Consider the following 25,061-nt stretch of genomic DNA (forward strand, 5'->3'; position numbering starts at 1 on the left):
ACAGTACACCTCTCTGAACAGTGTCTGGGAGGCTGTGGTTGCTGCTGCACGTAATGTTGATGGTGAACAGATCAAAACACTGACAGAATCCATGGATGGCAGGCTTTTGAGTGTCCTTGCAAAGAAAGGTGGCTATATTGGTCGCTGATTTGTTTTTGTTTTGTTTTTGAATGTCAGAAATGTATATTTGTGAATGTGGAGATGTTATATTGGTTTCACTGGTAAAATAAATAATTGAAATGGGTATATATTTGTTTTTGTTAAGTTGCCTAATAATTATGCACAGTAATAGTCACCTGCACACACAGATATCCCCCTAAAATAGCTAAAACTAAAAACTACTTCCAAAAACATTCAGCTTTGATATTAATGAGTTTTTTGGGTTCATTGAGAACATGGTTGTTGTTCAATAATAAAATTATTCCTCAAAAATACAACTTGCCTAATAATTCTGCACTCCCTGTAGTTCAGGAAATTACTTTCAGATACTGTTTTTCTGTTGTAATTTTTAAGACCTGCCACTTCTTTTGTGCCCCTTTTGTCCAAGTTTTGTCAAACTGCTTAAGGCCACATTGCACACCTTGCAAACTTTTGGTTGATGGATTCACCTTTTTGGCTATTTTATGTCTTTCAAACTGTTATCTCTGGCATTTTTTGTAGAGAAATGTGAGCAAATTGGCAGCTAGTAACAAAGTACCTAAAGATACAATTTAAAAATGGATCTATGCCATGTTGTCAGCGTAGACAACAGTGGTTCATCACATAAGTTAGTTGCCAGTGTCATAAGGCTTAACAATAAAACATTTCCCCTGAAAACTGAACTGGACTGAAAATGAGTGGAAAAAAAAAAAAAAAAAAAATAGCCAAGGTCCAAAGAAAAAACACTTTGTACGACCTTCAGAAAGACTGCAAAACTATTGCTCAAGACCATTTCAGAAAAGTGTAAGCCTGGTTCATTGGAAGCAAAATAACAAGAAATGTGGGGTCACTCCAAAGTTTAGCAAAAATGATTTGCCAGGAGAATAGATGATTTTCTTCAGTAAATCTTTAGTGAAATTTTGTACAGCAGGCCTTAGAGCGTTATGGATTGGTGAAATATTATTTTAAATTACATTAGTGAAAAGAAAGAATTCAATTGTTAATTTGACAATTAAGTAAAAAGTCATGTAGACCTAAGAAACTAAGGAAAGATACACACAGTATACCTGTGAAATTAAAAAAATACTTAGAGCTGTTCTTTAACTCTAAGGCAGGGGTGCCCAATCCTAGTCCTCGAGAGCTACTGTCCTGCAGCTTTTAGATGCATCCCTACTCCAACACAGCTGAATCAAATGGTTTGATGACCTCTTCAGCATGTCATCAAGTTTGGCAAAGTCCTGATAACAAGACATTCATTTGATTCAGGTGTGTTGGAACAAGGATGAATCTAAAAGCTGCAGGACAGTAGCTCTCGAGGACTAGGATTGGGCACCCCTGCTCTAAGGCAGCGGTCCCCAACCCCCGGGCCTCGGACCGGTACCGGTCCGTGAGTCGTTTGGTACCGGGCCGCGAGAGTTGAGGCTCAGGTGTGAAACGTATGGTTTTCAGGGTTTTTATCGGTTTTCAACGTTATTTTGTTATGGTTTTTATCGTTAACTCGGTTTTCCTGGGTCTTTTCACGTGTGTTATGAATAAATCTTCTTTTTTTCGGTACCGGCACTAGTTTTATTTTGTTGTATTCATCCGCGACACCTCATTGCCGGTCCGTGAAAATATTGTCGGGCATAAACCGGTCCGTGGCGCAAAAAAGGTTGGGGACCGCTGCTCTAAGGGATAAAAATCAAAAGAACAAAGTCAAAAACTTTGTCTTAAAAACAGTAATGAACAGGTTTCATTGCATGTAACACAGCTCACTGAACTTGATGCAGTTTATTTCTGAATGTTTAAGTCAAAGCTAGAGATCAGTCTGTAAAGCTGTATGTAAAATACAGATAAAAAGTCCTATGTTTGAATTGCCTTAATGGTACATTTAGTCACAAGCAACAAATGTGTTCATATACAAAAAACAAACATTACAAAGTATAGATTTGTATGTGTAGTTATCTTTTATACATATATAGGTGTAACACAAATTATCTGCTTCATGTACATTATATTACACAAGACAGACGTTTTACTACCACTGCTTAGGTAGCACACATACCCATAGTTTTATATCACAAAGTCACAAGGCTTTACTTGGCATGTGCAACATTTAATGAAGTATTTTGTGGAATTTGTGAGACTGAGGTAAAATACATTCCACTTAAAAATAGTTTGTAACTTTACAGCTTTGTGTTTAGTAATGTTCTAGTTTGGCCTTAAATCTTTAAAGGATGATGCGGAGGGAATTTAGGATAATGTTACAAAAACTTGTGTTCGTCATGGCAACATTATGAGCAGAATAAAAGAATAGATTGTATTTCTCACCCACTCATGCACCATGAGCTGCAGGTACTGAAAAAAATGCTGTTCAGGCATATGTTGTAGTCTGTCCTAACGGTAAACTCTCTTTCTATGGCAGGAGTGTGTAAGATGTGTATATAGATATATATGTATTTTAAACCTTGCAGTGAAACCTCCAGTACTGGGTATTGATCAGTTTAAATTATGTACAATGATGTGCACATGCTTCAGCCAACACAAACCAGTTGAGTTTCAGTCATTTGGGTGTTACCATTGTCCAAAACTGACACAGGATGAGAGGGTGAACCGGTTGGTGAAGCAGTCACTTCTTTTAGCAGGCTGACAGTAGTAGTCTACATTTCTTGTCTCTGCACTTTTTTTTAACATTTAAAGAAAAAAAATAAAAGGCTAAGCTAAGCTATGACTTTGAGACCAAGTCATAGGTTTCAGCCATTCTTGCTGCACATTTATCCGTCAATGTCCCAGCTGAACAGGTGATGTTTCACCAACATATCCTGCACTCCCTCTTTCAGTGGCTTCTGCTCCTTTTCCTGGGACATAAATGAAATGGGGAAAGCTTTTACTTGAAGTCAGAAGTTAGTAATGCATGGCAGATAGCAACACCTTCTGACAGAAACACCAATCAGCAATTTTAATGAAAATATGTTTTATTATATGCCTAAAAGAATATTCCTTTAATTAAAAAAACAAAACAAAACAAAAAGTTACCATCTGGAGTCTGAAGGGAAAAAAAATTCATGACACTGACCGCACATGATGACTATAGTATCTACAGTCAGCATAATATAATAAAAGTGAAATCAGTGGATCCGATAAAGATGACGCTTTTTTCCCCCCAGAGGAGACAGTCTGACTTACAGGAAGGAGGGAGGAGATGGCAGCATGTCACTAATAGCACTAACAACTGCTATTTCTAGTCTACTTCTACAGTGACATGGCAAAATTTCCTCTTTCAAAGATATTTTATTCTTTTATTCAAATGTGCCACATCACTCTGAAAATGAAGGGTAAAAGAATACGAAGAACACTAATATCTACGCTAATGTACCGACAGTCTCATGAGCGACATTACCTAGAGATCCCAACTAAAGAGGTGATGCTGAACCAGCACTTCCATAGCTTCTGCTTTCAGAATAGCAGACTTCTGAAACAGTATAAGTCATAATGTTTTTCTTCACTTAGTTCTAACAAGTCGTCCTTGATAGTAAGACTGGCTCATAACCGCTCTATATTGAGACGCTGTCACATTCTCCTTGACTCACCTCTTTTTTGTCGGGAAGCTCACAATCTTGGGAGAGACTGAAGGCAAACTTTGACAGGACCCTGAGGAGAAAACAGGTTTGTTAATCATTATCCTGATGGATACACAGCTTCACTTTGTTTAACTTTTACCCTTTAAGCTTCTTTTACATGTATATTCCTGTTTTTACACTACTGAATTATGTGTGGAAAATGCAAAAGATGGCTCGTGGATAAGATACAGCCAACTTCAAGAATTTAACACTCCGTAACCATCCATGTTTTGAACACACTGATGTGTGTTAACTACCTGAGCTCACACTTGATTTGAACCCATCCGGGGCTACGAAGGAATGACCATGGGTGATACCATTTTTCTACAGCCGCCATGCTGGAGCACAACACCTCCAACCATAAGTGCAGCACCTGCTCACTGAAGAGAGGCATGTTAAGTTTCAAACAGACTCGGTATGAAAATATGCTTCTACAGAGTGACTTTGATGATTTCAATTCTACATGCATGTGTGATGAAACTTACTTCAGGCCAACACACACAAGAGACCTAAACTTGACATCCATCTGGGCATGTGCTGCATCATGGCTCATGTTGACTGACTGCACTGCCTGAGAAGGTAATCAAAGGGAAACAGTCTTCAGTGCTACATGGCGACTTTACAGACTAGAAGCTACGCCTCACTTCACTGACAATACACTTAGTGATTAATAAATAGAGTGTTCACTTACTCTGTAAAGCAGCTCCTCTGGTGTTAGTACTTTTCCATCTTCATCTAACCTGGTAAATCCCAAAGACAACCACTTGTTATTTCCAAATCTCTAGTAGCAGTAGTGCAAAAAGCACACAGTGCACTGAGCATACAGTTAACGGTAAATGGCCCATTTATGTTCTTAACAAAGCATCATGCAATGCTAATTAAAGTCAAGTGCATCCCTGATTGCACCTGGAGAACATTACAATTTAGGTTAATATAACAAAGAATAACACTTTCTGTGCATCTCACCTGTAGGTTTTACACAGGACTAGCCTGGAGTAAACAGAATTGAAGTCCCTCTCTACCTCCCTGCTGGCCGCCTGAGTAAAAAGCAGAGGATTTAATTTACATTTTCAGTTTGACAGACGCATGTGTGATACAAGGTACTATGATGACAAAAAGTTTTCCTACCTCCTCTATGAATAACCAGGGATGACATGGCCCTCCAAGTATAGATGGTTTCTTCAGACCATGCTGGAAGATAGCCTTCAGAGCTGGACATAGAGTCCCTCTGGCCAGGTCTGTCACTGCCTCTGTCACAGAGTCGTCACCTGCTAGTGAGTACTGAAGACATGTACGAGATCGTCAATCAGCGTTGAAGACACTGTATGATTCGACAGTCAGGACATTACAATAATAAAGAAGCAAAGACAAAACCTGGTGCATAGTTGATGACATCGACCACTGTAAGAAACATCAGCTAATTGGACAATTTCAAAGTGCTTAGCTTTAATTGGGAGAATAATGTAAGAATGTGCATACCTCCTTGCTCCTTTCATCAAGAATCTCAACAAACTTTGCTGGAAACCAGCCTGTTAAAGACAAAATTTATGATACAGTGGATAATTACTTACCGATCTTTTATATCAGTTGTTTCTATGGTTACATTTACTTATGCATTTACTTTAACATGATTCCTTTTATAATTTTATCCCCTAGCTTTTACACAATTTTACTTATTTTGCATATTTGTGTTATTATCACTAATTCTTTACTTTGTTTTTCATTTTTAAATGTTTTTCTGAAATCCTGGAATGTAAATACATCTGCCTTTGGATCAGCTTTTTAAAATTTTAAATGTGCTAGATCATTGAAATTTTTTTGACTCTTTAGATTTAAAAAATTATTATGATTTTTTAAATCCCACATACCTCTAAGGCTGTTGAGTTCACCAACCCAGCAATGTTCGTCCTTTTGCGAAATAATCTGAGCGACAGAAGAATATAGCAGAATGAGACACAGAGACCAGACGGTGTTAAAGCTGTGCTTCTTTTTTGCCTGCATTTCTGTAAATTATGACTCACAGTGATGATGTCATTCTTTCTAAAGCCCAGTTCATCATCATCATGACGCTCAAAGTCCAGCAAAGCCTTTGCCCGTCTCCGTCGGTTGCGAGATACCACAAGAAAGTTTTCATGATCCCGCTGATGACTCTCCATGGAGTAGTCTGGAGTCAGATCCTAGACAGATAAAATGGAACAGATCAATACGAAGTCAAAATGTGAGAAAATAATAATCTTAAAATTAATTCCACAATTTGGGGAGTATTATAATTAGGGATGGGTATTGATAAGATTTTAACGATTCCGATTCCATTTTCGATTCTGTTTAACGATTCGATTCTTTATCGATTCTCTTATCGATTCTTGTTTTTAAAAAGGAGAACACTAAGGTCGATTAGCTTAGAACTGTTTTATATCTTCTCTTTCAACAAGATAGAAATTTAGGAGTAACATGGCCTTACAAACCCAACAGTGAGATCTTAAGAGATCCACAGCCTACAGCTCTTCAATGGGGTGTCACAGGGTCCCCGGGGAAAATTGTAAATGTAAAATAATAAAATAAATATTCTTCTGTAGCAATAACAAAGTATAACATAAATTATTCTGTAGCAATTACACAAGAATATCCAGTAATGTCCCTGCCTACAATTAAACACATTCACTTACCATCTGCTGTGGCAAATGGCTGCAAGGTTTTGACCACAAACTAGTCACTGCTCGGTGACATTCGGGCCTGAAAAGAGACGCTACCGGTAGACTGCAGCGACAACTGCCAGCGAGCGCCAGCCAGACTCTGTCTGTCTCATCATAGTCACCTAAATGCACAATGGCAGGTTTTGTAATAAAGCAGATCGCGCTAACATAATATGCACTGTTAGTTGATTATTTACCTGCCGCATTAACGGGAGATGACGTGCAAACGTTACCGCTGCTGCTGCTGGGTTGAGATTCACGAGTCCGGAGCGGAATTAAAGACATTCATTTAAGTTCATCGCGTGTTTTGTGAGCAAATGCTTTTGCATATTCGTAGTGTTTCCTCCCTTAATGAAATATCTACTTTGCAAGTATTGCAAGTTGCCCTGTTGTCATCCGTTCTCGTAAAGTATAAACAAACTTTTAAGCGTTTGAGCCGCTTAGGTGCTGTGTTTCCTGCCAGGTACGCTCCGCAACGTGGTGACGTCATTCGGGGCGACTGGAATCGATAAGGGGATCGTTTGCAAAAATGGCAAACGATTCCAAGGAATTGAAACAGTGGGAACCGGTTCTCAACAAGAACCGGTTTTCGATACCCATCCCTAATTATAATGCTACAGACAGCCAATGAAAGTACAGCATGGCTGATGCTCTGTTTATTTTGGTTGATTCATAGTTCAGAACAGGACATAAACACTCACAGTGCTGGAGTGGCGTGGATCCAGACAATGGAAGTGCTCTGCAATGCGGGATATGGCCTCTCGCAAGGAGGCCACCAACTCAGTCTGCTTTATGTTCTTTGACTTCAGAGCTTCTGCCTCGTCCTCCCCAAAAAGCAGGGAGGTCAGGGTGGATTTCCTGCGCAGCGACTGCCTCCTCACCACCTAAACATGTATCAATAAAATCTCAATTTTTTCCCCCTCTTTTTGTTTAACAAAAATTTTAGAAGAAAGTAAATATACAACTCCTACTCTCCCTGTCTAAACCACATGACTAGTAAATTATGCCAATTACTATAATGACTGACCTTGTTGAGATTGGTGTTGAGTGTTGTGTTGTTGCCGTTGCTGAGCTGTGCCTGTTCATTTAGGATGTAGGCTAGGTGCTTGTGTCTGTGAGCTTCCAGAGTTTCTTGGGAGAGTGTCCCTGCTAGCCTCATAGCCTCCCCTAGAACTGCAGGTGCGTCTCTCAGCTGGCTCGGCAAATCCGAAAGAGTATTAAAAATGGATGCAGAGTTCTCTGATGATACAAGTTCCTCCTCCTGGAGTCAAGGAGTAAATTAAATAAGATTAGTACTCAATATAAACCGCTCTTGTTAATAATAGGAATGATTGGCAGATAACTGGAGTGGGAATTAAGGATGATGATTATCTTCCATCCTAATTGCTTTCCCCCAAAGAAAAAAAATCTAATTGGTAACTGCACACACTGACTAAAGAAAACAATAAAAATAAATGTAAAGCATTCAAGAAAAATGCAAACTGCATGAGGCTATTGAGATTCAGTAGAAGTACTGTGGCTAACCTTAATCTTGAGCATGCCCAGTGTCACCTGGAAAAGCACAAGTGACCCTTCATAGAAGAGCAGATCCCAGATTCTAAGGAGCAGACGGATATCCACCACACTGGCGAATGATGTCAGGAACCAGTGCAGTGTGATCAGTGACAACTCTGGATGTACAAAAAAGAAGATGATGTTACCTACTGTATACAATGTACAGTATAGAGTGCAACTCACAACTTTTTTTTTTTTTTTTTTTTTTTTTTTTAACAACCCAAGGACTAAACTCTCATCTTTCTTGATGCTTGAACCTACCTATGTCATGCTCCTGCAGAAGGCGGTCAAGGGCTGGCAGGTACTGAACAATAAGTTGGCGGAGAACTCTCTGGTCCGTTTGAACACCCAGCAGAGTGGAGGAAAAGTAAGATGGAGGAAGAAGATCTTCAATCAGGGCGCACATCATCCATAGTGCATCCTCCTCCTCGAGAAAGAGCAGCAGGCAGGAAACCACCTGGATAGATGAGACAGATATGAGAAACAATGAGAGCGTAAAGAGGAGAATACCTTCTATGTTGAATCAGCTGCTCTGCGTACTGTAACTGATCAGACAGGCTCTCTATGTATGTGTTCTTACCATGCCAGTTCCCTGACAGTACCCAATGTCAGGGTAGAGCCACGCTAGGCTTCTCAGTACACGTCTCAGCCTTGGCACTCCAACACTGGTCAGACTATTGAAACACGCATTGGTTGGCATAGTCCGTAACAAGTCCTTCTCTATCTGAGGGACAAAAGATTAAGACGGGATCATCCCATTATTATTTGAAAGATCTTTAAGGATTCTGCATAGCAAATGAAGAAAAATAGTGCAAAACACCCAAATGCTTGAAGTCTAATCTCCAAATGTGTTGAGTGAAATGTGTCAGACAGATTTGCTGACTGCATTTAGGCAGTACATTTTGTACTTAATAATAATAATTACAATAATAAGTCTTCACACATATATACAGTTAGGCATTTTACCTGTTTAGCAACTGTGGTGTCATCATTAGAGCTGTTCTTGATGATTTCTCTGTAAGAGATCTCAGAGGTCCTCTTCTTTTGAAGGGCTCCAGACAGACGCATCCAAAGCTAGGAGAGGAGGGGGGAAAAAAAACGATGTTTCAGTAACATCACTATATAACTAGCTTGCTTTAACAGTATTTTAGACTTCGAGTCAACTTCAAGAAACAGCACTGGTGGTAAAGCTTACCTGTGGTCTCATACTATGAGGTATTCCTCCTAGCACCAAGGAATGCAAACGCTCAGAGCGTGGAAGGACAGGATCAATAAGATCCCAGGTCAGGTCACCTACTGTGTGGTTATGGGTGAACTCCAGGTGGGCTTGCCAACGCAGTCGCTGCTGGGGGTCTTCACGCTGGGGCGAGCCCTCAGTGCCCAGCCAAGACCTAGGCTCCCCACCATCTAAGAGAAAGTAATATATTCAGCCTTAACTTCAGCTTTAGTTTGTTTTCTGTGCAGGCTCTATATTAAAATTGTTATAACTTGCAAACTCTTGGATTAAGGAGAACAATATAATGGAAAATGGTACCCGCTGCAATACTGTGGGCATGCACTGCAGAGATATGAAAGCTGCTTCACTTAAAACAAACTCAGCTGAGTCTCCAGGAGGACTGCAGAGAGTAGTCTACTTTTGTAAGAGTTGTCAACCAGCACACTTCAGAGAAGCGGAGAGTTCATTCCAATGTCATTCATGACATTGGAACCATAATTTTGTGTATTTGGATTGTTTTTTAAAATCACTAAAAATTGGCTGATAGATTAACAAAACATTTTTTGGGGGTTTAAAACTCAAAATACACGCTCAAAGAATATTCAATAAATAGCCTTCTTCATCATCATAATAGGTCAAGGCTGTAAAAACCCTGAGATCACATGCACTTCACCTACATAATAGAGCTACTATGCTCATATCTTTTTTTTTTTTTTACTGCGATTCACCAAATGATGATAAAAAAAAAAGTTTTAAGATAGAAAAGAATTGTCTGTGTGTGTGAGTGAGAGAGAGCAAAAAAGAAGAAATGGATAAATTAAAAATACCCTCTGTGTCCACTCTAAAGCCAAATTCATCATACTGGAGTTCAAGCTGCTGTGAAGAGTCTTTCTGCAGAAACAAAACAGTGACATGCATTTAATCGGTGAACATCTCATAGTAGAAACATGACTATAACAAACAAACGTGGCTATAAAGAAGTGAGATTAATGGTTTCAGTGCCATTAAAGGAGCAGTGTTTTAAACTGACGAGATCACCATGGTAACTTATGCTGAACAAAGTTACCTTCACCCAAGCAGGCTACAGGAGGTGTTTTAGATATAAACTGGCAGCACAAAGCCACATTTTCACCACGTTTTTCCTCTCAATTTAAAAGTAAGCTCAGATACATTATATACAAACCTGTGGGTTATTTAATTGGTGATTTAAAAACTAAATATTTATGCTTAGTCATAAATACCTGTTAATGAAACTGGTAGAACACAGAAAACAAAAACGATAAATCTACTGATATTCATACCAAACCAATTCATGGATTATACACAATCAAAAACTTTTATTTTACTTTGATTTGGGCAAACACTAATGGGAATTCCACCCCTCTTTCACTGTGGGACCACAACCCTGAATGCACTTAATTTTTTAAATATATTCTTTATTAACCTCCACAACTCACATCTTTAACTAAAGTAGGCAGCATTTGATTAGTCGATTTTTTGTTGAAGAAAACTAAAAAAAAAAAGATGTAGATGTGTGACAGCCTTTAATATTTTTTTCTCAATTTTTACGATCTGAAATGTTCCATTTCTCAAGAAACTTGTTTTATCAATAATGTGGGAAACCATATTCTTACTTGATGGTACTTGGCCAAAATGTCCTGGGGCCACATGCTTGGGGTAAGAGCCGAGAATGGCCCACCAGGAGCTGGTGTGTAGGTACCTAAAAGAAAACAAAGGTTCTTATTATATCCATCTTTCTATTGCTAAATCTATACACACATACACGCATACACGCATGCACACGCACATGCACACACACGCACACATATATATAATAAATCCAAAGTTCTGCAAAGAAATTACATTTTGCAAATATACCTGACATTTTGCTGATTGAGTTCAATATGGTGGGACACCTGGGAGTAAACAAGTCAGCTGATCGCCACTCTATAGAAAAGAAACAGATGCTGAGAATGAGTTGGCACTTTAATTTCTAGATCGTCAACATTTGCATTTTTCAGAACGATGCTGAAGCTAGTCAGTCCTCCAGCTGACAGCACCCCATATGTTTGTGGGATAATCTCCAGACACAGTGGTGCACTGAGAATAAAAGACCTTTACAACCACTAACCACATCAAGTTAGCTGACATTATAAATGTGTTTGACTTCACTGTTTCAGTAGCAATCCGGTCACCAAGCCAAATGTAATGTTTGAAATCCTTTCGGATACCATAATCTGTTATTCAGTACCTCAGACCATTTTGATACTATCCAAGTTACTATAATGTAAACCTACCTAACTGCTAAACAAATACGCCATTCCTCAAACCAATCGAGTACGAAGAAATTGTCCAACAGACCAACAACAATGTAACAAGGCAATGCCCCTTCTTCTAGAATAAACTCCAGGACATGCAGAGCTTCGGCACAAACACAGAGAGGAAAAAAAACACAAAACAAAATAAAGAGGATTCTTGTTTCTCTCTTCAAGGCCATATGACTGCTGTAATTACCAGAGGCTAACTATTCTACTAAACTCTTTGTGTGTGTACAAATGTGTGTTGTCATGCTCTAAATGTAGAGGCGCACATCTTGGGGTAAAATTAACATTCTGTGAGAAAACCATAAAAAAAATTGCGCCTACAAATTCACAACAAAGACTTAACACACCATGTATTTAAAAGCTTTTGTCTGCAAGATTTTAGCCTGTGCATTAAAATAAAAAAAGTGACAGTTTAAGCATATAAATAAATTACATGGCAAATATTGGCAATGACGGCGAGCAAAGTGGGTCATCCCACTACAGCACTGCGACAAATACCATGATCTCATCTAACTGTTGGTAAAAAGTTGTTAACCTCAGTACAGCCTTTCTGTGTTTTAGATATTGTTAATAACAATGGTGTTTCCACAGGCTAATATTCACAACTTTAACTCAGCTCCACACACTTTGCACACTATGTAACTGCACAATTATGAACAACATATTTTGCATATTAACTTATTAAAGCTGAAACTAATGCCAAGGAATGCTGAACAAACTGCCTGCTGCACAAAATAGTTTTCAGAACTAACATTCACACATTTTTTTCCTCCCCACTCACAGCTAAAGCACTGATGCCAATTAAACCTACCGAACAGTGGGAGGGAGCACAGATGACACAGCTGTAACCTCATTAAACCTGATCAATCCCACCACCACCACCACCGGCCGACCTGTCCTCCACCCACTGTCTGCTCCAGTATAATATCCACTAATAATAATGTAATAAAATAAAATAAATAAATAAAACAAAAAGATTAACAAGAGAAGTCTACAGAGAGTCTGTATATGTTACGCCCTTAAAGCATTCAGACCATGAATTTGCTGACTATAAAACAAAACAATCAACAACAAAACAAAAGGACATTTTTCTAAAGTCAGAATAGTCTAGAGGACACAGATTTATTTACAGTCTTTAGGTGTACATTTAAACAGCACTGTGCTTGGGAACAACCACAGAGAGCTGCATTTTGCTGGAGGATTTGTGATGAAACCTGACTTTAATAAAAAGATGCTGTTGGTTTTTCCCCTTTACAAAACAGAAAGCTAGAAAACTATTCTTGGAGTAATTGTGCGATGATTCTGGCTCAATTTCTCCAAGTTTCAGTAATCACTGCAGCATTTCTAACAAAGTACAGATCACATAGGCATATTGGGAAGATGTATGTATAATGGCCGATATATGGCTATTGGACAACTTCAAATGTCCCTCTAAAATGATGGATTCTTGCCATTAGCATCTAAGAAGATTTCAAGTCTCAGTTCTGTCTTTTGCATACAAATAGTAAAACACTATATATGGTTTGTGTTTGATAGATGTTTTGTGGGCAAATGCAACAAGCGAGTTGTTGCCCCAGAGAAGAAATTATACAGTATATCAGTAAGACAAACCACTACTTGGAATCTAAGCAACTACAAGCCACATAACACTATAACAACCATAACCTACGAAAAGAGGCTCGCCTGCATGCAAACACAGTGCCAAAATGATTCATTCTAGCAGCAGGCTTGCGGCATGAAGGGAGATTTAGGACTCAAGAGAGATGAGAAATCAATTTGAGGTCTGGAGGATGGCCAAGTGTTTTCAGGGAAGCTCTGTCTAACTGAGGGGAGGCCTGGGATTTTAGAGTTTCTCCTTTACAAGAACATTAACAGCTTAATCACCTGCCAAAAAAACAAACATTACAAAATCCATCCTGCAAACTGTTGAACATATTGGTAATTTCTGAGTAACCCACTATGAATCCTTATTCTCAGAATATGAATCCTTATTCTCAGAGTCATTGCAGGATGTGCTCTTTACTACAAAGAAGAACACCAAGTTTGCAAACACGGATACTTAAAATACGATTGTGACTCTGCTGTAAATTTTGCAACCACCCTACTGCAAAACAGATAGTTCAAATACACAATAGATTAATAAAAGTGAGTATTTTAGATTTTGTAGAGAAAGGCAAAACTTGGGCAGAAATAAGTCACAACTTTCAGGAAATGAACAGAACTAAGGTGAGTTGGAAGTTAATGCTCTCACATGCATGTGATAAATGGAAATGGAAACTTGTTACAGTTTTGTTCTCCCAAGGATGTAAACAGCACAGACAAATCAAATCACTTCATCTGAGGACCTTCCCGGACCTATAACAAAGGGTCTTTCATGCTTTTTTCCTCTCCAAACAAAATAACATCCTTTTCACTGCGGAGGTGTGGCTGTACTCGCAAGTGTTTGCACACACACTGGTCAACACCCTGTTGTAAGAACACCAATAAGCAACATCCTGCTGTGCAAACAGGCCAAGAGTGTGCATCGTACACATAAAGCCTTTCCTTTTAAACACTATAAGGAAGCTCTTACATCTACTCTAATTAGAGTTTGTGCTGCCTTGTCAGCCTGCCCAATCAGCTCTACCCACTCCACTTCCCCTTACACCTCCCCCAGCTGTCCCTTTCACTAATCACAACATTGGTGACTCATGTCGCCTCCTCACCAAAAGAAGAAGAAGAAGAAGAAGAAAAAAAAAAAAGGATGTCGGTGTATGCCAGAGCATCTCTGCCTTGTGCCCAACAAATCTAGCTTTGGCTGAAGAATGACAGGCGCACACCTTCAGTCTCCTTGGCCGTCCATCTGTGTGTGTCTCCCCTCTTACACACTGGCATGCATTGCATTTAATTATAGTCTCAGTTACACTTACACACACATACACGCAAAGGGATGTTCGTGGAAGGCCACTTCTTTGAGTGAAAGTGCTGGAAACTCCCGTCTAAATACCCTTACTTCCTCGTTTCAAGGGAGTGTAAGGCAAGAACCTGTAGGGAATAGGTGCTGTATGACAAAAAAAAAAAAAAAGCACTGCATCACTCTTGTCAACATCTATCTGCAACACCTAAGCTCTGTTGTCAGTAAGCCATAAGATTATGCATAAAGCAACAAGTGACTCTCCTGCGTCTGATAGCACTACGAGGCACGTTTGAGTGTAAATCATCTGTTGTGTTGGTACAGACTGCAGCATCTGTCAGCTTTGTATGTGTCATCGTTAAACCGTTCAGCTGACCCAGAAATGCTGAAACGTTAATGGTAGACCACACGTGATATTACCGACACACACACACACACACACACACAAATCTCACTGAATAGTCTGCTTTTTTTAAACTTAAAGATATGTATGAAGCACAATGCTCAGCAATGATTCAATTATTGTTACGTCAAACCCCAGCTGACGTCAGGTGCAGCTACGAGACGATAACAAAACATTTTCTTTCCTTAAAAAAAAATCCCATCAGGGACAACACATTTAGTCAACACGTTTATTTTCCACAAATGTTATCAAACAATAAGCCATGAAATTTAACGCTCATGCATTCATACTGACTTGTCAGCTGTTAGCCAAACATGCTACGTTTAGCTTTTAGCTAGTAGTTAGGTGCAAAACGGTGTGCCACGGAAGGCCTGCCCGGTTAACTTACCGTGACATTATTCTAGCGAAAGCACGCTAAGGTTTCTGGAGGACGTGCCTTTTCGTTTTCCCCTATAGTTTTAAAGAGAAAACGCCATATGCTATGCCATCTCTCGCCTCGGACGTAAGACTTCCCAACGCTGTGCACCTGCTAGTGGCGACGTGTAACTCCGACGTATTCTTACGCCCTGTAAGGCTTTCCCAGTTCCTTTTCCATCGTGGGAAGTAGCGCCAGATCCCGGAACTACAATTCTCAGTCAAAAAATATCCTTCCGCAGGTGGGGAGTAGGTGACGCAGGCACACGACGTATCTCTTGTTTGTTCCATTCATTCATTCTTTTTTTTTTTTCTTTTTTTGTACTCCCTTACCTCATTCAGACCAGCTACGAAAACAACCACACACATTTCAGAACATCAGAGCAGTGCTAGTCATGACGGGAGTCAACCAGTAGCTGTTATGGGAGTTTGTGCTAACTCCAATTGCTTGAGTGGGGGTTTTTTTCAAATAAACCTTTTTTTTTTTTTTTTTTTTTTTTCTTTGTAAAGAAACCTCTTTAAAAAAATAGGTAAAGACAGAAACTGCAAATGAGAAAATTCAACTATCACTGCATCTATCACTGTTATTTCACAGTAATTAATGTTTATTTAATTTATTTACTCTTATTAGCATTAAAGTGTATTCACGCACAATACAGCGTATTCCACTGCCCCCTCTCTTTCCTTCTTTCTAACGTTGTTAAGCATATGACAGCAGCTTAATTTTTAATCTAATTAGCTGCTGATTGAAGCCACATCACGTTGCTCTTACATGACTACTCCACAAGATGGCTGTGTTTTACAAAAGCCTCCTCCTACCGTCTCTAATGAATCCATTAGTTTTAACATTAATAACGCCTTTCAGATTTAGTTATTGTTAGTTTAGTATTTCAGGTTTACTATCATTAATCATCATTTCATTATTTTTTAAAGGGATTCATTTTTTTTTTAAAACGTCTTGATGCATTCTCAATCATCCAGGAAAGTAAATCTCCAAAAGTTGAATCTGTTCATCTGGACGTAGCGTTTTGTGGGAGAAACGTTTCGTCACTCATCCAAGTGACTTCTTCAGTCTCAGCTGACTACAGGTTTCCCCAAACCTTATAAACAGTACATTTGCATAATGACTGAAACCAGCCCACTGAAGGAACAATGGGCTGTGAGGTCAGTTCCTTAATCATAATTATGCAAATTCCCATGACCATTGATCAACAGTCACTGACCACTCTCATCATCCACTGGAGCACAAACTGGGTGTCATCAGGACGCTACAACACAGAGCGAACACCATCCCCACTGACACAGCGGCCAGGGAGACAGAAGGACAGCACATCAAGAAGGCCCTGAGTAAATGTGGTTATCCCAGCTGGACTTTTGTCAAAGCTGGGAAGGCACCTAAAGAAAGCTCCAGCCGATCCAGGAGAGAAGGACAACCGCCGCCCAGGCGAAAACCTGTAGTGATCCCATATGTGTCAGGAGTATCGGAGCAGTTGAGACGCATTTTTTCTAAACACCGGGTCTCTGTGGCTTTTAAACCCCAAAACACGCTGCGCCAAAAACTGGTCCACCCCAAGGATCGGGTCCCCCGACACAGACAGAGTAACATAGTGTACGCTGTTAAGTGCCAGGAGGATTGCCAGGATTTATACATCGGGGAAACCAAACAACCTCTAGCGAAGCGGATCGGATGGCACAACACAGAAGAGCTACCTCATCAGGCCAGGACTCTGCAGTTTATTTACACCTACAGGCCAGTGGACACTCTTTCAACGATGAGGATGTACACATCCTGGACAGGGAGGAACGCTGGTTTGAGCGCGGAGTCAAGGAGGCCATTTACGTGAAAAGGGAAAGACCATCTCTGAATCGAGGAGGGGGCCTTAGGGTACATCTTTCGCCATCTTACAATGCTGTGATTGCAGCCATTCCCCAACTCGCTGTGAATGGTACTCATGGCCATTGATCAGTGTTCTTTGATCAGTGGGTTTTGGTCAGTGATTGTTGATCAATGGTCATGGGAATTTGCATAATTATGATTAAGGAACTGACCTCACAGCCCATTGTTCCTTCAGTGGGCTGGTTTCAGTCATTATGCAAATGTACTGTTTATAAGGTTTGGGGAAACCTGCAGTCAGCTGAGACTGAAGAAGTCACTTGGATGAGTGACGAAACGTTTCTCCCACAAAACGCTACGTCCAGATGAACAGATTCAACTTTTGGAGATTCATTTTTTTTCATGCTTTTGTCCTTTATGTCAATATTCTTCATCTTTATTTATAGTTTACAGTGATGAGCATTCTGAGTGATGGGCATGCAAACCACAGCTTGAAGCCAGTGCTTCTCAGTGAGTTCCATAATAATAATTTAATCTGAAATGATAAATAACAGCATGCAAACACATTTCAGAACATTTGAACATACCATTAGCTCTGTGATGCTCTGTTGCATTTTGAATCCATGTGGTCCTTTTCTTTTCCTTCTGAGATGCCAACTAGTTTATCCATTGGGTGTTTACCGAGGAGAGGGGAAGTTTGTTGGCTCTCGGGGCCACAGAGCAGTTGCTTGGCTTCTGGGTTTATAAGTTGCTGGTGGCACTGTCAGTGTCAGTGATTTACCTCTTTACAAAATCATTAACAAAGCTAATATGATCTGCATAATGTAACCCAGAGAACTCAAGGCATGTTCTGTTCTTCTCATACAAGCACTTTTCAGCTTTATCCTCATACAGCTCCTGGTATTGCTTGTTATTTATTGGATAGTTTTCTTTTTAAAACACTAGACTGCAGCAGGGATTCTTCTGATTGGCTCACTATTCCTGTGGAAACATTAAAGCGCACATTTCCCACCATCCACTATCATCCATCTCCATATACCAGCCAGTTATACTATCTTTGCTGTGTACTCTTAGAGGAAACTGGCACTTGGGGATGGCACCTTGCACATTTTGTGTAAGTAATTGGAAGCCAGGCTAAATGAATGCTAAAACCAAATGATCAGTTATTTTTCCATCTCAGAGGAAACTCGTGCATGACGAGAGGAAGCTCTTTGATGCTGTACCTGAGAATGTGGACTGTGAAACTGCATTTTAATTTCTTACTTATCTGTGTGCGTGTGTGTGTTTGTGTATTGCACATCCTTCCGACTGTGAACCCATGATCTTATAAATGTTGAACACATCTGTATATCAAATACATTTTCACAGCTTCATCCTGACATTCAGCGGTCTTCATGTCTTTTTTATGTTGTTTTTACATACACTTCCATCAATCTCTCTTTTCCACAAGTCTCCCTTTCCCTTTTCTAGCTGTATGTTGACACATCAGTATGACACTATATTCTATTTCTAACCCTCTCACATTGCTTATGTTCAGTCAGCTCCACCACGCCAGAGTGAGTCACATCATTAAAAATGCTCTAGATGCCGACCTTGCCCACAATCTGCCTGGCCAAATAGTGCGCATAGTGTGTTCACCCGACATGCCACAGCAGTGTGGGTGAGACTCAGTCCCTTTTGTGTCACCTCTTTCTCAATGCCCCACCTTCTCCCGTGCTCATCGGTCTGACTGCGTCTGTCACTCTTGATAGAATGATGCCCACTGTCGAGAAAGCTCTGAATCTTACTCTGCAGTTACAATGACGTCAGGCAGAGCCAGAGACGGGTGAAGGGAGCTGCCAAGGGAGGGATAAGGAGATGGATAGAGATCGAGGTACATCCAGGGTGGGAGAATAGATGGGAAAGCGGAGGGCGGGTGGGTGGAAAAATAATGCTGCCAAAAGGCAACTATGAGCTGAAAAATTACAGGAGAATGAGGAAGAGCTTTAGCTTAAAAAGGTGTGTGTGTGTGAAACTGAAGCAAAAGAGGGGAATGATTAGGCTTATAGTAAGGAAAGGACCAAAGCTGTACAAACACAGAAAGCAGAGGAAGAAGAGAACATGTGGGCTGAAGAGACAGTTTTTTCCTTCCCTTGATATATTGTTTTTAGAAACTTACAGTTTCTGCTGCACATGTGGGTGGGTTTTTACACAACTTCTTGCACACACACATGAGCACTGGTATGTTCATTGAATTAGATGACAGAGTTTAGTGATCCAGATGAATCAGCAGGTTAACATCAGATAGGTGAAAGAAAAAAAACAAGACTCTGAAAGGACCACTTGTTCACTCTGGATCAATTTACTGCAGTCCTGCAGTAATTTTTCAGGACAGAAGATAGCACTGTTGCATTGCATCAGGCAGCATACAATTAACTATGCAAGTGGGCCATATGTGTGTACATTAGATTGTAAACGTAAAGGTCCGTGTGCCCTCACGTGCGCATGGATTCAAGGATGCATTGATGCGTGTGAAAATGGGCACATGTATTACTTCTGTTCATGCATACTAATTTATATGCATGGATACAGGACATTATATGTGTGGGTTATGTTTTTTTCAATTGCTCTATATATATAATATTGCAGTTGATGAATCTAACTTATGTCCACATTGAAATTTCCAGGAATTTAGCCTCAGCTTGAACTAACCTGAAACTTTTTAAATTAGAACATGTCTAAGTCTTTACTGCTGTGCAGGCAATGTATAAGGCACCCTTTAAGTACAGTGCACAGGTTTATGTAACCTGCATAATTTGGCCTCTGGGATAATTTGCATGACTTATGCATATAAGGCCAGGCCAGGCTAGCCTAGCTTGAATGGGTCTCCTGGGCTGGATCGTGGGGCTTTCATAAAGCTGTTACCCCAGTCTCTGAGGGCTTATCATGTGATGAGGAAGATTGAAGGTAAAGGGCAGGGGCTCTGGGGCTACATGTGGCAATGGCAACTAATTTCTCTTGGGTCCCATGAAGAGAGTGGTATATATATATATATATATATATATATATATATATATATATATATATATATATATATATATATATATATATATATATATATATATATATATATATATATATATATATATATATATATATGAATATATATTATATGTTTTATATATATATAAATAAATGAAACAAAAAATAAATAAATATGGAAGACAAACATGTCCTACACTGGTCCAAGTAGTGAGAAAAGAACAACTAACATATAAAACTCCATCTAAACTTGTTTGTTTCTAAACTTATGAGATGTAAGATAGCAATGTGACTGTTGTGATGCAATGTAAAGAAGAACGTGAGTTTGATGGTGCACGTTGACCTCAAAAGAGACAATCAATGCAGCAGAGGGAAGAACAGATGCTGAACTTTGCTAACATGAAAACAGAAGACAGAGCAAAAGACAAAGAACACAAATCATAAAGCAGAATTCTTGTTGATGGTAATTTTCCTGCAGGACATCAAAGACCACCATCAATGTTTAATTACCCTTAAACCTGTGTATATGAACCTTCACACAGTGCTACAAGACAGCTCAGGTTACATCTACTGCCAGCAAAGGAATAAAAATGCTACTTACTGTAGTGATATCTGCTACAGCTATTACTTTATGGTTATTTAAAAAAAAAAAAAAAAAAAAAATCTAAATCGTTATAACACTTAACAAAACATCAAAACAAGTCTTTTCTATACTGTAGTTTAAAAAAACATCATTAAAGCTCCCATGAAGCACTTCCCGATTGTACATTGTTTGCTGTTGGCACGAGTGATGATAGTGATGTGCTGTTTGTGTACCAATTATCTCCATCTGCTATGGCCATGTGCTGGGTGGGTGGATGATCATTATTTTTCTTAGTGATAGACAGAAAAAGAGATGCTGTAGCAACATATATCCCTTTAACCTCTTCCATCCCTCTTCCTTTCCCTTCTTGTGCAGTGTTTAGGACCTTGCGAATAATGCTTGTTAACCGTTGAACCCCATACTGTGCTGTGTGTCACAGTGTCTGTGTGTGTTCACATTATCATAAAATTCTGAAGTATATAGACATTAATTTATAGAATTCTATTTCATTCCAATGTTTCATTTGCAGTGAAAGTGAGAAATGGAAATATGAAGGGATAATAAAATTTATCTCAGATGAGGTTTTCCCTACATTCATTTTGCTACTTTATAAAAGAATGCAATTAAAATATGCTTAACTATCATCTTGGGGATCGTTGTTCAAGTTTATTTTTGTCTGTTGATTTTTACGACTCGCTCATACACTGTTGATTTATTTAGTGGTGACATAAGATTGTGAGCACTTGCGTCAGGCCTATTAATGACCTGGTTTTGTGCCGCATACAGCCACTTGAGCAGCATGGTGGTGCAGTGGTTAGCCTCACAGCAAGAGTTGTTCTGGTTTCAAAGTTGCATGGGAGGGAGTTTGCGTGTTCTCTCTGCGTCTGTGTGGCTTCTTCCCACATCCAGAAAATGTGTTGGTGATTCTAAATACGCTGCTGGTGTGAATGTATGTGAGAGTGAATGACTGCCTCTCTCTCTCTCTCTGTTAGCCCCGTGATAGACAGGAAACCTGTCCAAGGTTCACACCGCCTCTTGCCCTATATCACATTTGGGAAAGGCTCCAACTCCCCCTGTGACCCTGAACTGGATAAGAGGATGGATGGATGTTGCCATCTAGGTTTCTTTCAAGAGGTTTTTCCTTCATACAGTCATTCATATAATTATTTCTCTGTTTTATTTGCTTTGACTCAGCATTAATTTGTTTAGAAGCTGTAGATTTTTGTGATCACTTCCTTATCATTGTGGATTTTCTACCTCTGTGGTTTATGCTGCTCATGCTAACAATACACTTATATCCATGAACTTATGGTCATCTCTTACACTGGTCATAGCATTTCAGAAGACCACCGAGAAGTCTCGCTTTTTCTGAATGCAGGAAAAACAAACAAACAAATAAAACAAAAATGCTATTTGTCTAAGTTGTAGATTGGGATGAATTCCAAGGTAGCCAGTCTTCAGTTCTGTCATTAGTCTTTGTCAAAGGCAAAAGAAAGAGAGTGCAAAAGAGTGAGGGGACAACAACAGTGTAGATAGTCCAAAACCGAGATAATAACTTATGTCTGTACATCTGTGTGTGTGTGTGTGTGTGTGTGTGTGTGTGTGTGTGTGTGTGTGTGTGTGTGTGTGTGTGTGTGTGTGTGTGTGCGAGTGACTTTTGCCAAAAGTAATGAAAGAACAGCGTGTCCTTTATCCATATGGTGACTTATATTGCAATACTAATGTGTACACATACTTTTCTGCATGCGCACTGACATTAAGTATATGAGCAGCTTGCATAGAAAGCCTGATCTGAAAGCATAATGTGTAAACATCACAAGGAACATAAAAAGTATAAGAGAAAGACCATCAGTTAATAAAGTTGTTTTATATGAATGTGTTGCCTTTAAATGCGTGCCTTTATAGGTGTGTTAATGCAGCTGTAAACCACAGATGATCCTTTGTCACGCTGCTTTGAAAGTAATTTAGATGTAAGTGTTGCAGTTTGTCAGTTTGTGTTCAAAAATGATGATCGTACAGCCACCAGAAGCATGTTAAAAACACTGATGATACTGAGCAATACAGTCCAGTGTTTATCTTGTTTGCTCCTGCCACTCTTGCGGATGCTGCAGCATCCCTGAGTGCCCATGAGCCCATGGCATTTACCCTGACCTCCACTCTCCCTCCCGATCCCATCATGCATTTGTAGGATGTGCCAAAACAAGATTGAGCCATGAACGCCCCTATCTGCAATATGGGGGCCCAAGGTCATCAAAATCTACCTGACCCACTCTGAGTGATGTTTGATGTCACCTACTCTTGCAGAAATATCAGTCAAAAACAATTACAGATTTGAGACAGTTGACAACCTGAATATCCACAGGTGAATTCTGACACAGACAGCTGTCACTGGCAGCTGTCTGCTGTGCTAATTAAAGTCTCTTGGCTGTGTTTGTAGTGTAGATGCATTGAGGAGCCTCTTAATGTTATTATATATTAAGAAATATAACTTTCTCCGGGGTTAACTGCGCTAACAGGGCATCCAAGAAGATTTTTGTGAGGAAAACCTGGTATGTTTGGATGTTTCTTAGCAGTAATTAAAAGTATTAGTGCCTTAGCAATGCAACAATAGGGTATATGAATGCATCTTGCCATCATAATTTGCTTATATAATAACAATTTCACTTCAGAAATCATAATGGCAGCGACCAAAAGGTTTCAAACCTGGGCTTTACAAAACGTCAGGCGACATTACAGTGGCCGTGTTCATCTTTTATATACAGTCTATTGTATAAGCGCAATATACCTAAATGCTTGAGCGTATTTTTTCCACACAAATCTTTTTTAACTTTGAAATAATACAGGTGCTAATAGAAACTACATGCACACAGATAAATCTGACTTTAGCTCAGTTTTCTCAAGGACAATAATTTTTCAATTTAATAACACCATCACCCATCTTATCCACCTTGTCCTCTTGATTATGATTTAGAATATTTCACCTTTTCGCAGTACTTACAAGGATGTCTAATAGAGATCTTTCGGTCCAGAGGTGCAGATAAAAATCAGCAGCAGCAAGAGCACTCGGTGGCGGTTATCACTGATAACAGAAATGAATAGTGTCCCGGTAGCCCTGATACACATCAACTGATGGAGACCACACAGTCCATTTTCTATCTGGCTGTTGATAAACACTGTGATTTTCTGTGTGTGTATGCAGGAAGTTATAGTCATTCATGCTTACTGTGCACTTAATTAGGATTTCTATCCTAGGTCCTAATCTGAAATTTGTGATGCACTCTTGAGACGTGAGTCTCAGGATTCCTGCAGTTTTGCAAACAGTCATGTCATGAGCCGAGGAAATCCAAAGACCTTCAGGTGGATTTGGGAGGCTTCTGAGGACGCTGAAGTATTTGGTAGTCATTCCCATGTTCATGAAAGCACTTCTGGGTAAATTTATGTCCATAAAATCCATCAGTGCACCAGCACCAGCCTGAACTGTTGACAGAAGATATGTTGGATCCTTTTTATGCTGATTTCTGAGCATTGTTGGCTACAATCAAAAATCAAGTCTTCAACACTCCATTATTTTTGTTTCCCAGCACTCCACTGCCAGTGAATCTGTGCCCACTCCAGCCTCAGCCATCTGCTTTTTGCTGTGTAAGGAGTGAAACCTGACATCATCTTTTACTACTGTGTCCTGCATACTTCAAGCTGGTATGTGTTATGAAATCTCAGACCCTTGTTTACCCCACAGAGTCGTATAATGTGTTTATCAGGGTTGCTATAGCCTTTCTGACCTCTCTCATCAGCAGAGCATTTCCATGTGCAAAGTAGCCTCCAGGTGGATGACCTTTTCCATTAATTATGAGTAAACTCTAAAGAGAATTGTATATGTGAAGATTACTACGATCATCCTGTTATTATCAGCAGTTTCAGAAAAACAAAAAAACAAAACCAACTGTTGTGATATTAACAATCACACATCTAAGATCATATTTTCCCCTTCGTGCTGGTGTCTGACGTGAGCATTAACTGGGACTCGTAAACATGGTATTATGCATTGCTGCCAGTCATGTGGCATAACAAAACGGATGAGCAGGTGTACTGGTGTTCCTAACAAAGTGCCTCATCATGACTGTGTATGTGTAAGTGGGAGAGCATCTGGGAGCAAAGCGAGGTTTGCAGCCTCCAGTAAAAGGAGCACTTGGCCTTTTCCAGATTGGCCTATTATGAACTCTTCACAAGTCTGTTTTACTACACAGCACAAAAAGAAGTGCGCAGGTCACAGCCAAGACTTATAGACATAAAAAAAAAGAATAACAACATTTCACATCATATAAAAAAAAAACAGAGAGAGAAAAAGAGACTTTAAAATTGTTCTACCAAGACTCACTTAAAATGCTCGGT

The 25,061-nt window shown here is 39.6% G+C and overlaps 1 protein-coding gene across 1 annotated transcript; it reads right to left on the minus strand.

The window, feature by feature from the left end:
- Positions 1-1,868: 1,868 nt before the first annotated feature.
- On the minus strand, positions 1,869-15,437 carry sgsm3 (small G protein signaling modulator 3). The gene is made up of 21 exons (XM_031751198.2): positions 15,209-15,437; positions 11,079-11,147; positions 10,835-10,920; positions 10,028-10,091; positions 9,180-9,391; positions 8,951-9,058; positions 8,565-8,708; positions 8,246-8,441; positions 7,955-8,100; positions 7,458-7,691; positions 7,132-7,314; positions 5,759-5,914; positions 5,606-5,660; positions 5,217-5,266; positions 4,866-5,018; positions 4,704-4,774; positions 4,429-4,477; positions 4,223-4,308; positions 3,995-4,117; positions 3,708-3,768; positions 1,869-2,975 (listed from the first exon to the last, which is right to left on the minus strand). The coding sequence occupies exons 2-21, from the start codon at positions 11,083-11,085 to the stop codon at positions 2,892-2,894; spliced, it is 2,268 nt and encodes a 755-aa protein (XP_031607058.1). The 5' UTR covers positions 11,086-11,147; positions 15,209-15,437; the 3' UTR covers positions 1,869-2,891.
- Positions 15,438-25,061: the final 9,624 nt, after the last annotated feature.

This window comes from Oreochromis aureus, linkage group 4 (assembly GCF_013358895.1).
Source record: "Oreochromis aureus strain Israel breed Guangdong linkage group 4, ZZ_aureus, whole genome shotgun sequence".
Taxonomy (NCBI): Eukaryota; Metazoa; Chordata; class Actinopteri; order Cichliformes; family Cichlidae; genus Oreochromis; species Oreochromis aureus.